We start from the raw sequence: 13,306 nt of genomic DNA on the forward strand, positions 1-13,306 counted from the left end.
ATATTCTACACTGAATACTGACGAGCTGCAATTACAAAACATCATATCATAAAAGACATACTAAGTACTGCTCCAAACATAGATACACCTTATTATGAAACACATAGTAATTATTATGAAACACTGGTAGTTAAACACTTATCATGGGAAGGGTTGTTATGAAATAGAAATCTTCTTAATATGACACTCTAGGCAGAACCTATTAATTTAGCAGCATACAGGCCAACAGTTTCATGACACCCAGACTGAAAAATACATCATCAGCTGTTGAATAGCTAACTTATGAACTGTACTGTAAATACACAGTCAGAACCATGCTGCACAGTCCTCTTCACTACCACACTTCAGTTAGCAGTATCTTCCTTTATATGACAGACACATTTTGTGAATTATATTAGTAAAAGGCTCTTTTACTTTTGAATAATATTCTTTTCTCTCTTTAGAATTCAGCAGATTACATTTTTAACTTAGACATGTTTCCCTATATAAGCTATAGTGTTAGAAAATGCTATTTTCTACTAAGTCATTCTGCATTAGGAATAAAATCTGTAGATTGTTTTACATAACCCTAGCTTTGTTATTTCTACATGTTATCAATATTTGATTTACAAGTTAAGAGGTATTGAAAATCTCTAGCTCTGAAGGCTGATATATACACTTAGGTGTAAAAAAAGTATATTATTTTACAACCGTATAAAACCCCAACCTTCTCTGTTCAGTATAAAATGAATTTCATATATCTTTACAATGAAGATAATGCTTTCAAGTACATAAAGAATTTATGGTGCTAGTCACAAAAACAGACAAGTGAAAAAAGTTAAGCAATATTTGTCTATTATGAGGCACTTCTGTTTAAAAAGGAACATTATTTCCCATTCTGCTAGTGAGATCAAGTGACTAAATAGCTTATTTTTAAAAAGGCTTCAAGAAAATGTATCTTTCCTTTGAAATACAAGACACATTTTCCAAGCATAAGGAGGAACTCAGCCACACAACTCATACTGGCTGCTGCCTGTCAAAAGCACTGTGCATCATGATAAAAATGTCCTTCAGTAATAATAATAGGGTTAAAACTTTTGGACATAGACATAAATATTTTACATGAGGTGTTTCACAAGATAACGTTCATGATTTATGCTCAGCTGTGCTTTCAGAGGTATCTGTGTCACAGGAATACTTCAGAAACTAGTTTACTCTCAGGTTATATAGTCCACTAAAATCTACTGTTCTTCCAAGAGACTTCCAACATAAGTCTGGCTCTTTAAAGCAGACTTTTGAAGAAGTAACATAGGCAAAGCTATTCATTACAGAATATGTTTCACTGTTATCTATATTACTTTAATACCTCATGTACTTTGTGTTCAGGCAATCTTACTAAATTACTTTTAAGCAGATTTTTTAAAATATTGCCTCTCTCCTTAGTAAAGGAATCATACAACTTCTCCAAAATGAAGCAAATAGGATCAAAGAAAGATGGAGAAACCTGACATCAACTACAGCACAATAGGAAAAGAAAAATGTGGAGATTCTACCATGTATCGCAGAACTAAATCATAAAAATCTTGGGGTTGAAGTGAGATTTCATTATTAAGTCACACATGAAAAAAAAAGTCTTATTGAAGAGATAAAATACAATATAGTTTATATGTATTTGATTAAAAAAATATTTAAAAGTGATTGCTAGGAGAGGTCTGCAAAAGAGATTGCATTTACACCCCTGAGAATCACTGATTTACTATTCTGAGGTTTCTTTTTGCTGTTACAGCAAAAGTCAATGTTACAACATGTAAGATTATATTTCTGTGAACATCTGTTATTTAACAAGGAAAAGTTAAATATAATGGGAATTTTTAAAAATGATGTTTTCCTGCTTTTCTGTGTTGAAGAAAACTGACTAAAAAAAAGTGAGCCCTATATATCGAATCAAGTTATAATTTAACAATTGCGTTGAGTTCCTAACTCAAAAAAACTCAACTAAACATGCTTCCGAACGCATTCCAATCTGGCACTTTAAATGATTTGAGGTAACTCTGGGATTAAAAACTAAACACTGTTCCTCTCCACCTAAGATACTAATCTCCATAAAGTAATTTGATTTGTAACAGGTAGAGACCCAGTTTGGACATCTAGGATTAACATGGACAGCTAAGTACTCAATTTGAGATTAAGCAGCATAGCATCAAATGAAATCAGGCTAACAAAATAAAATATGTCAACCCCTGTTTTTCTGAACGCAGCATAATTGGGAAAAGGCATTTCATAAACTTTCTGAAGTCTCCAAATTTGTAAATAAAAGGAGAAAGCTAGCTACCATACTCAAGACTTTGTGACATAAGAAACTGGAGACTTAGTATGACAGTGGAGAAAATTAATAGTGAGAACCCTCATCATTAATTATTCTTCTGTACACCATGAAATTAAAATATAAGAGTATGAAAGTAAGAAAATTTTTGTGACTTTTGACAATTATTAGTAAGAAAAAAATGATAACAATTGCCAAAAAAATCACAAAAGTTGACATGTTACCTGGCTATGACAAAGAGCACACAACTGACACCCAAGTAAGCCAGCAGAATATACATCCAGATATCAGGGGAGAGAGGATTCAGGAAGGAGAAGACGCCCGGGTTTGTACCATTGGGCTTGCGGTACAAAATACTTATTCCAAGAGTCATAAAAGGCTTGGAAAAGTCGATGACCTTCTCTCGAACATAGGTAATTGCCAATGGTGCAACTGCAAGGTCAGCTTTCTGTTAACAGAAATACAAAAAGAGAAACAGTCCGTAAATCACAAGAAACAGGTTGAAGCAGACAATCAGATTAGGCAAAACAAACTTTACATGGAGAAGGTTTGATCTTGTACTAGGTAGGCTAAATTTAAAACTCTTTTCTCCCCATAAGTAAGGAAAAAGATTTATTCTACTTCCTGCTTGCTAAAGTGACATAGCAGAATTTAGAGAAAATTAAAAGCACTATTACAGGCATAGAAGTGAAAAACATTGCATTTTGCAGAAAACATGAACATCCATTATCACATATTTTAAAACTTTTTTAAATGTACATGTCAACATGTCTCCTCTCTGTCACTCCTTCAGTGAGCTCTTTAGAAGCTAATAGCAGCAGATGTGAATATACTTGTACGAGCATAGGCAAAGGGCCAGGAAACAGTTTTGCATGATTTAGCATAAAAATATTGGGACAAAACGAAGAACATTTTAAAATAGGGACTGCTACACCTGAAAGATTGCTACAGGGAGTAAGTTCTAAGAAAGTATAACTGTCCTTACTAGTTTGCAGAAATCGCTATGAAACTTCTAGATAACTTGACTATTAATCAATCACAGTCTTTAAAATGAAATCAAACAATAAAATGTATTTTGTCAATTTACATTTAGATTTTCTTATTATGGCAATAATTCATAGGAGATTAGTAAATGGTCTATACAATGTTTTTTTTATTCAAAACAATGGAAATCATAATGACAAGAAATCTACAGCACCTGGTTTTTAATCTCTGTCAACAGCTCTTGAATGACTACTGCGCATGTGTGTGTGTGTACATGTCTGTGCATGAACGTGTGCACATACAGAATAGCAAAGTTCAGAGCAAGAAATTATACCACACAAGACTTGGCAAGCTTTAAACTAATAATTCCTTGTAAACTATATGTAAATATAGGTATGTCGTGATAGGAATGGTATAGCTACCCTGAAATACTGTTATCCAAGTAACGTAGCTGCAGATAACACTCTTTTCAGAATGTGTGTTCTAAAACAAGATCCAGAGATTTCATTCCCAATAAAAATTGTATAAATTCATACATTGATAGAGTTTATAGCGCTCAGTTGGTATTGAGTATACTGTATAACACTCAATATACTGCACAATGTTATAACACTTCCTTTTTGTTGTTGTTGTTGTCTCACCTTCCACAAAATTCTACTATAGTCTATTGTTATGAACATTTATCATATCATTAGGTCTACTCTATTAAGAATATGTTGTAATGTGAAACTCTATCGGCACCATTTATTTTATTTGGTAAGGTTTTACTGGTCTGAAAAATTACATATGCTTCTTTTTCATTGCTATTAATCAGACCGGGAAGACTTTATTCCACGGCAACTGAATTTTTATGATTTACATACTATTGATGATATTCCAGCTGATGAAGAAAGAAGAGTAAAATAAGAAACTAAACTAATTTCGATTAAGTTATAGGTCAAGATGTAGAAGTTTGAGAAACATAACACCACTATTAGTTTGTGAGGCAACTAGCAGTCCTTATGCTAAGATTCTAAGCCAACTCACTAGAGATTGTTGTAAGATGCATCTGCCCAAAGACAGAAAAAATAGATCTTCTGGAAGCCTACTGACAGCCATGAATGTTGGTTTAGAAACATTAATGGAGCAAACAATAACAAATCACTTCTTTTAATAAATACTGTAGGAAATCCAACCCTTGGTCATTAGATGAAAACTAATCCATCAACAAAACTACAATTTCAACAAAAATAAAATCCAGAGTTTTTACTGACTGAGGAAACAAAAAGCTGTTAGAATGACCAACGTAAAAATTTAACATTGCCACATGTAAACACTTTTGCAAATATACGTTATGTCCAAATTATTCAGTTATCTTGATGATTAATTCTGAAATGGCACTACTAGAAAGTAAGAGAAATAAGGGAACAAGGTTCAAGAAGTTCAGTAACTGTGTCTCCTAGACTCTTCTACAACGAAGAAATACAAGAGAATTCTCTTTAGTTATTTTTCAGGATGAATTGGAGGAGAATGGTGTGAAATTAGAATTTTATCAATCTACATTTATCAACATTAACAAATGAGTACATCTTAAAATGGCTTTCTGATAAGTTCCATAACAATGAATATTTGTCTAACTCGGCAATGATGTATGATTCTGGTTTTTTAGAATGGATGTACGTGTGACTCTTTTCTGAAAAACAAAAAGAAGATTTATCTGTCTGAAAGCATAATCCTAAACAGCACTTAACGCTAGCCCTTCAGGTACTTGAAGGCCTTTTTATGACAGCATCCAAAGAATGGTGAGGATAAACTATTTGCTACAGAGGAAAATTCTGCACTAACAAAAGGTTATAATAGCGGTAAGAAACAAGTAACTCTGACAATGACATTCCAACACAAGGCGCAGTCCTAAGCAAAATAGAAGCATTGTACAGCCACGCAAATGGTGGCCATAACATGTCATGAAGGAGTGCACTGCAGACAGTAATGCCAGTGGTAGATGGCAGAGACTGGAGAAAAACATTCCTCACAAGAAATTCTTACTTAATTATGCCAAGCGTGAGAAAAGCACAAACTTGTATTCACTCCACCACTCAAAGATATGACACGATACACTGGCTGGAGAATGGCGCTTACATTCTGTATTGATCTTTACACTTTTTCAAAGAGTGATTATCGAGGCAGGAAGAGAATGTCCAGGATAAGAGAAAGGAAGAAATCCTCTTCCTTTGCGTTGTCATTTACAATTTACTTGCAAGCAACTTGTTGACTGATTATTTTAGATAAAGTAACTTCTAAAGAAAAAAGAGAGGACATTTTTTTCAGTTTTGCAGGGTTGAAATTTGGTACATAACCTCTAAGAAGTCAAGGTTTAAAATTACTCTGAATTCAATCTATGCATGCAGCTACAAATAATTTTAGCAAGAAATCTGCACATTGATGTTGAGTAGTGCATGGGTCACACCATGCACAGTAAGTTGTATTTGCAGATATTGGTATTTTGTATGTGAAAATCAACGCTAAAATATAACCCAGAGAAACTGCCACATGAATTTTGGGACAAATTGAACTTTGAAACATTTAATAGCTTCTACTAATAACATTGGGGAAAGGAAAAACAAATATTGATTTAATTTTCTTTTGATGATCCTTTTCTGAAAAACTTTTGTCTCACCTGTTTTATTCAAAGGAATGGAGAGTTTAAATACAGTCTAGACACAGCAACCACAAGATGGTTAATAGCTATTTTTAATTAGACTCAACAACTACAGAATATTCCACCACAATAATGGAGTTCTTTAGCCTATGCAAATGGAGTGTTCTGGTAAGAATTTTGCTGCTAACATTTTGCATTGATTTAGCAACCATGAATATTTATATTTAAAATGCAGAGGGAATCAGACAACCTGTACCCGTTCTCAGATGTTTATAAAGTCTGTCAGTACAATCATATTGTGATTGCATAATATACACAAAAGTAGGCATATACACTGAAAATGCATTTTAGAAATTTTATTTCTATACGGGCAGAAGTGCACTTACCGCCTGTAACTATTTTTTAAAATAAAGTAATTTTTTAGATGTTAAAATTCTTTACGTCGGCTGTTCAGCCTAAGACCCCAAGTTAATCTGTTCTTCGGCTACCTCAGGTTTTTTTGAGAGACCTGAGAGCTATATTTCAGTTACATTCCCTTTGGACAAAATGCATCCTTAAGGTAAGCAGAGAAATTCTAAAGTCCAGCTTTAATTCTTTAAACCAACCTGATGGGCTTTTAATATATAGAAAGCTTATGCATTATTCCTGTTCATTTCCCTGCCCCTGATTTGAAAAACTAAGGTCTGTAATTTGCTTTTAAGCTTGTGGTCTATCCCAAACTGCCTTGATCATGCTGCTACATTATAGAAAATTTTACACTCTGCAAAAAAGCATTTGGTCTTGACACGAGTTCTTCATTTCCTTTCGAAACTACTAGGACATTTTTAGGGGTTTATTGCCTTTTTTTTTTAACTAGCCACTTATATTATTTTGATATAAAAAAATTTCATGTTTTTCTACTACCTTTCACAGGATCACAGGAAAATTCAGGTGGGAAGAGGAATCAGAAGGTCTCTAGTTCTATTTCTAGTTCAGCGCAGGGTCACATACATGATCAGACCAGATTGCTCTGGGTTTTACCCAGTCAGTTTTGAAAACCTCCAAGGAAGGAGACTATGTAATCTCTCTGCATAACATTTTCACCGCTTGTCTGTCCATATAGTGAAAATGTTTCTACAGAAAAGCAGCGGAGCAGGTTGATTAGAGAGGTCATGCAGTTCCCATCCTTGGAGATTTTCAATGTCCATGGTCTTTTGACTTCCTGTCAGGCACCGCTGTGAGGAACCCAGTTGCATCTTCCTGACAACCTACTCACAGGTCCTGGAAAGCTGCTACTAGACGTTGGCACCTTTGCAAAATGTAAGTAACATACCACAAAGTCTAAAACAAGTCCAGACTAGACAGCTGAGTTTAGAAGTCACGTCTTCCTATTTATGCGATCCTGACTTACACAATTTAAGATTAATTGCTGACAATTTATATAGATGCAAATTTACGACTTGTTACTTTATTAATATAATAAAGTAATTTAAAATAATAAACATATGATGACAGTTTCAATAGGTACTGGCTCCAGTCACACATTTGTTTCTAACTGCTGAGCAGAAAGTTCTGCAGAAGACCACTGCCTACTGTCCACCACTACACGAATTGCTACATGACTTCAACTAGATAAAAACATTTGAATTGCTTCCTACAATAGCTTTTAAATAGGATGGAGCATATGTTTTGATCAACCCACCAGTGTCTAGAACTGAGTTTTGATATTGTTTTCTGTTTGCTCATTTGCTATTCTATAGGCAAAGAAAAATACTAAAGTACTAAAACTGTTAGGAACTCTGTAATTAGTTAATTTACGTTATATCTTCTTATTCAACATTAGTAAACCCAGGAATTTTTCTAGTCCGTTCTCATTTGGCTATGCCAGCATGGATTAGATTTAATAGCTGAAGAGATGTGAGTCCCTAGTTAAAATAGTCACAAAGTTTCTATCTGTTGATTTCTAGGATGTTTCACTAAAGTATTTTGCACCAACTTTGTTTTAATCAACAGTTACACAAATTGTACATAAAGAGGACTAGAGGCAGTAGGCCATAAAACTACACTTATCAAGAAGACGGATGACAATTAGTTGCTACAATAATAAAATCTCAGCCCTAATTCTTATAACTTCAGCAGAGTTTTCCACAAAGGGCTCTTCTAATGGTTACGAGAGAAAAATTCACATACCCACAGAAAGGGCAAACTGCCAAGGACAATATTTTCAAGATAGTGTAGATATGGGGGCTTAGGGCTACAGTTCTTCGTCACAGTTACCACATTCTTTTTTTCCAAAATTGTATTTTTGTACCAGAGATGGTTACTAAACATGAAAATTACTGGACATCATGCTCCAGTGCAACGTCCTGAAATAAATTAACACAGGTAACACTGATTCCTTGTTTGTAGCTAGCAGTTTTATCACAATAGTTTCCACGCTTTATTGCAGTTCCCTAGAACGTTTTTTTTTTCAGTTGCTAAACAGCTGTTACCTAGATTTTCAGTTACTGCACTCAAGACAAAAAAAAGATGTAATTTCTATTCCCAAATATACGAGTTTTTATCAAATTATCTCAGTGAATTCATTTCATGATGCAATCGAGTTTGACTTGTAACAAATTTGACTTGCTCCCACTTTGCCATTTTATCATCTGCACTTTTTGATGAGGGAATCAAAATTATTAATAATGGTTTTGCACAACATTTGAATGGGAGTAGATCACTGCAGGTTATACTACCTCTTAGTGATTAACAATTCTCAATTGACAACTTTTTGAAATCTGTCATTTCTTCAGCTAAATTAATGGCATAAAAACCATTAATACGGAAAAATCGACTTCCTGTACACTCATCCCCTCCAGCTGCATTTTGATGCAGCCATCACAAGGGCTAGACTTCATTTTTAAAAGAATCCACACACTGAAATTCTCAACGAGTCATTAAATTCCAGTGTCTTAGGCTTTAATTAAAATTGATCACGATTATAAACAAAGAAAACTCCATCATACATGAAATGAAAACAGAATTGTTTTTATATTGTGTATATTCTCAAAATATTATATATTATGCAATGGCTTACATGTGCCATAATTATCAAAGAATTGTTAATACAATACATATTTTATTATCCAAAAATATTGTCACAAATCTAAGGAAGAAAAATGATAGCAGTGTTTTTATGCACTAAATCTTAATTTAGTCTGTTCTGCCTAGGGTGTATGTAAGCTAAATCATTTGAAAAACATGTTACATTTATTCGAATTCAATAAAGCTTATTCAAGCTCTAGGCATTATTTAAATACTGAAAATACCAGGGTAAACTCATTAACAATCAGATTTAATAAAAATAAAATGCAAATCCTAAGGATAATATCTCTGGTGGATGAGTTAAAATTTTTCTGATGTTTATAAGATGAAACCTATGAAACACTCTAAAGTGTCATCAGTGTTCTAATTTATTCCTTATATTATGTGAAGTTCTGCTTCCAGCTGGAATACACGGATCAACAGAGGGCTACAAATACATAATGAATAAGAATACCAATATAACAAGATAAAAAAATATAACAAGGAAAAACAGATCAGCATGATAGGCAGATGTAGACAAATTCCTAGCCTAACTATTGCCCAATTAGAAAATGGATAGATAGTTAAGTAACAACATTTACGAATGACATTATATTATTCAAAGTAGAAAACTACAGAAGAATTGCTCTACGTAAACTTGCACACAAATAAGTGAGGGGCAGTAAATAAAACGAGCTCAGAACAAGAAACAAACAAATTATTTGTATAATTAAGTATAATTAATCTGTAAACTCCTTGCTTTCAGGACTTGCAGAAGACAAAATTTTGAGTGTACTTAAGTACTTGAAGGAATTCTTTAAGATTATTTGGAAAAAAAAAAAAAAACCAAAAGCCTCAACTTATAGTTCAGTAAGGCCTTATCCACGACTCACTACTGATAGTCTAGATATCACTATGGTCTGTTCACCCTCACAAATTTTTCTTGATGTTTCTTGCTGACTAAGAAGAAAGTCAGGGTACTGGGCAAAATAAGCTTTTACTGTGAACAGCTAAGAGAAGGGAAGTGCACGTGCACACAGACACAACTTTGCATCAATAAATAGTTATGTCTCTTAATTGCCATTTATAAAACTATGAAGCATACACTGCAGCTTCATCAAGTGTGTATTTTGCATCCAATTAAGCTTCAAATTTCAGTCAGACCTTTTCCCTTGAACATATTTCTTCACATATTTCGAGAAGGGAACAATAGCTCGCAGAAAACTATGGATTTGTTATGTTTATTTTCAAAAACAGATTTTTCATTAGTTTTGACACTGTGATCCGTGACAGGTTAGCTGAACTTCGTGCATTAAATGAGGGGCATTAAAGGCCATCCACATCTGCACAAAGAGGGGGTGTGTTTGAGGTGAGAGAGAGAGAGAGAGAGGGGATACAGGGAACTTTCCGGATCTCAGTAAGAAAGTCCTGATAACAAACAGCTTAACAAATGAGCTACTTTAATAAGATATAATAAAAAGAGGAATATAAATGCCAAATAAATCTCACATCCCTTCTGACACAGGGAAACCTGCTTATATGCAGGACTGGACAGATCCCAGATGTGTTTTCCCCTGGAATGCTGCGCAGATCCTGCCTGTGGAGCTTCCCTCACCATGGTGCCTTTTATTTTGTGTAATGAACATATATCTTCTCCTGACAGGCTGGAGTGTTGTCACTGTCATAGCTACAAAGTTCTTGATGCAATACATTACAGTGAACAAGTTCTTCAGACAACTAAAAGAATCCTTGTGTTTCCAGTTCCTTGTCCTTATGGGGAAATCTACTACCCCGATATCTGCTGGAAGGACAACAAAGCGAGGCACAAGAAATCCAGGAGGCTGCTGGACTGTTGTGATGAGAACTTTTGGACACAAGTGATGAAGTAGCTAACAAGGGGAGATACTCAGCTGAGTCTCGCAGTTACTAGGATAAACAGGCCCAGGTTGTGAAGACTGGCAGTGGTCTTGCCTGCAGTGATCAAGAGAAAATGGAGTTGGGGATCCTTAAGGGAGGCAACATCATAGAAATAAAGCAGGATTATAACCATGGACTTCATGAGAACAGACTTTGGTCTCTTTGGGGACCTGCTTTAAGAAATCCGATGGGAGATGATCCTGGAGAGAAGCATGAATTTGGAGAGGGTTGCTTCTTCCAAGCTCAAAATTCATATATCAACACATCCAGGCTGTCAAAAACAGATGGCAGGAGGCCTGCATGAACACGATGTTCCTGACAAAACTTATATCTAAGAAAGAAGACCAGAGGTAGAAGCAGGAACAGGTGACCCGGGGAGAATATAGCAACGCTATCCGAGAATACAGAGACAGGCTTAAGATAGCCAAAATCTATCTGGAGTTGAATCTGGTGAGGAAAAACAAGGCCAAGTACATAAGTAACAAAAGGAAAACTAGAGAAAATGTGGAACTGCTTCTGAGCGGGGTAGGGAACCTGGTGATAAAGGACGTGGAGAAGACCAAGATACTCAATGCATGCTTCACCTCACTCTTCATTGGTGAGCAGACTGGTCTTCGGAAATCCCAGGAGTCCGAGACAACAGGACAAGTCTGGAGCAAGGAAGACTTAACCCTCGCTGGAGGACAATCTGGTGAAGGACATGTAAACCAACTGTACATATGCAAGTCCATGTGACCTGATGGGATGCACCCACGTGTGTTGAGGGAGCTGGCTAATACCAGCCAATCTCAAATATCTTTCAAAGGTTGTGGAGATTTGATTCCTGGGGATTGAAAGAAAAATAATGTCTTCAAGACAAGCCGTTCATTGGAAAGTGATGGAGCAAATCCTGAAAGTCATACTAAGGACAAGAAGATAATTGAAAGTTATCAGCATGGATTTCTAAAGGGATCATCTTGTCTGACCCGATAGCTTCCTACAATGAAATGGCTGGCTTTGGTGGATGAGAGCACTGAATGTGATTTACCTTTACTTCAGCAAGTTTCTCAGCATTGTCTTCCATAACAATCTCAAAGACAAACTGGCAAAGTACCAGAATAAGTAAGCTATGAGGTTAAACAAAAACTGGCTGAGCTGTTGAATTGAAAGTTTTGTGATTAGCAATGTGAATTTCAACTGGAGATCAGCCACTGGTGGTGTACTCCAGAGGTCTACCCCAGCACCAACACCGTTTGACATATTCATTAAAAACTGATGGATGAAGGGACAGAGTGCACCTTCAGCAAGTATACACATTACACAAAACTGGGAGGTTTGGCTGATAGGCCAGGGAGTATGCTGCTGTTTGGAAGAACCTCAACAGGCTGGATGAATAGGCAGACTGGAACATCATGAAGTTCAGATAAGGAAAATCCAAAATACCGCACCTGGGAATCGTAAACCCAGACTCAAGTACTCATCCTGGAAGGATGTTGACCAACTGGGCTGCAATAGGCAGAAGCATTGCAGCAGGTTGAGGGAGATGATCCTTGACCTCTACTCAACACTGGTGAGACCCGTCTGGGGTGACGAGTCTTGGTCTGGACTCCCTGACACAAGAGACACAAGGACATTCTGGAATGAATTCAACAAAGGGTTACTGAGATAATCAGGAGATTGGAGTACCTGCCATATGAGGTGAGACTTGAGAGAGTTGGGACTGTTTATCCTGGAGAAGAGAACAATTTTATTAAAGACATATCAAACTGATAAACTAAAACACTTAAACGTAACAAATAATTCAGCAGAAGTTCTAGAGATAATATGATATAAAGTTGGATACAGGACGATTAAATCTAGAATTGAAATCTATTAGTTCTCAGTCCCACAAATCAAGGCTGGTTCAATGGCACTTTTTGCTGGTCCCCAATTCTAGTTTTCTGATTCAGGCACACTTGGGTGACATCTGAAATCATGCTCTCACTGAGATCTAAGCTGCTACTGCTCTTTCAGCAAAACTCTGTCTTCTTTATGCACGTCTGTAATACCAGGGATTTGTCCAGAGAAGAGCAATTGAAGACACTGTGCTTCTAGGGTGGCTTTTCCTAACTGACCAGTCTTTTCTTTATGATTTCACTGTAACAATAACATGTGTTGCTTTTTCATTTTGGAATTATGAAATACTACAGTATTTCTATAGCTCTTTTGAGGGCCTGAAGGATCATTTTCAAACTTGAAAGACATGGAAGTGACAGGGCTGAATGCTGCACATGACATTTTTAAAGAGCTCAATTATTTTTCTATCCAGGCAAACTAAGTTCAAAAACTAATAAAGATACTCAACTACCACGCATTTGAAGAATGTCTTGAAGATTTGTATATTACAAGATTTTGATACATTTTTGACAAGACACTTATTCTAGAAAAACTATAGCACTCTT

At 35.6% G+C, this 13,306-nt stretch overlaps 1 protein-coding gene across 1 annotated transcript in view; it reads right to left on the minus strand.

Moving 5' to 3' along the window:
* Positions 1 to 2,522: 2,522 nt before the first annotated feature.
* LOC104492750 (glutamate receptor ionotropic, kainate 2) overlaps positions 2,523 to 13,306 on the minus strand; it is a gene marked incomplete at its 5' end in the record, with an annotated part of 104,539 nt that continues 93,755 nt past the window's right edge. The window contains one exon of the mRNA XM_010135340.1: positions 2,523 to 2,750. Coding sequence (XP_010133642.1) covers positions 2,523 to 2,750 — 228 coding nt within the window. The remainder of the gene's footprint in view (positions 2,751 to 13,306) is intronic.

This window comes from Buceros rhinoceros, unplaced genomic scaffold (genome assembly GCF_000710305.1).
Source record: "Buceros rhinoceros silvestris isolate BGI_N320 unplaced genomic scaffold, ASM71030v1 scaffold584, whole genome shotgun sequence".
In the NCBI taxonomy this organism is placed as follows: domain Eukaryota; kingdom Metazoa; phylum Chordata; class Aves; order Bucerotiformes; family Bucerotidae; genus Buceros; species Buceros rhinoceros.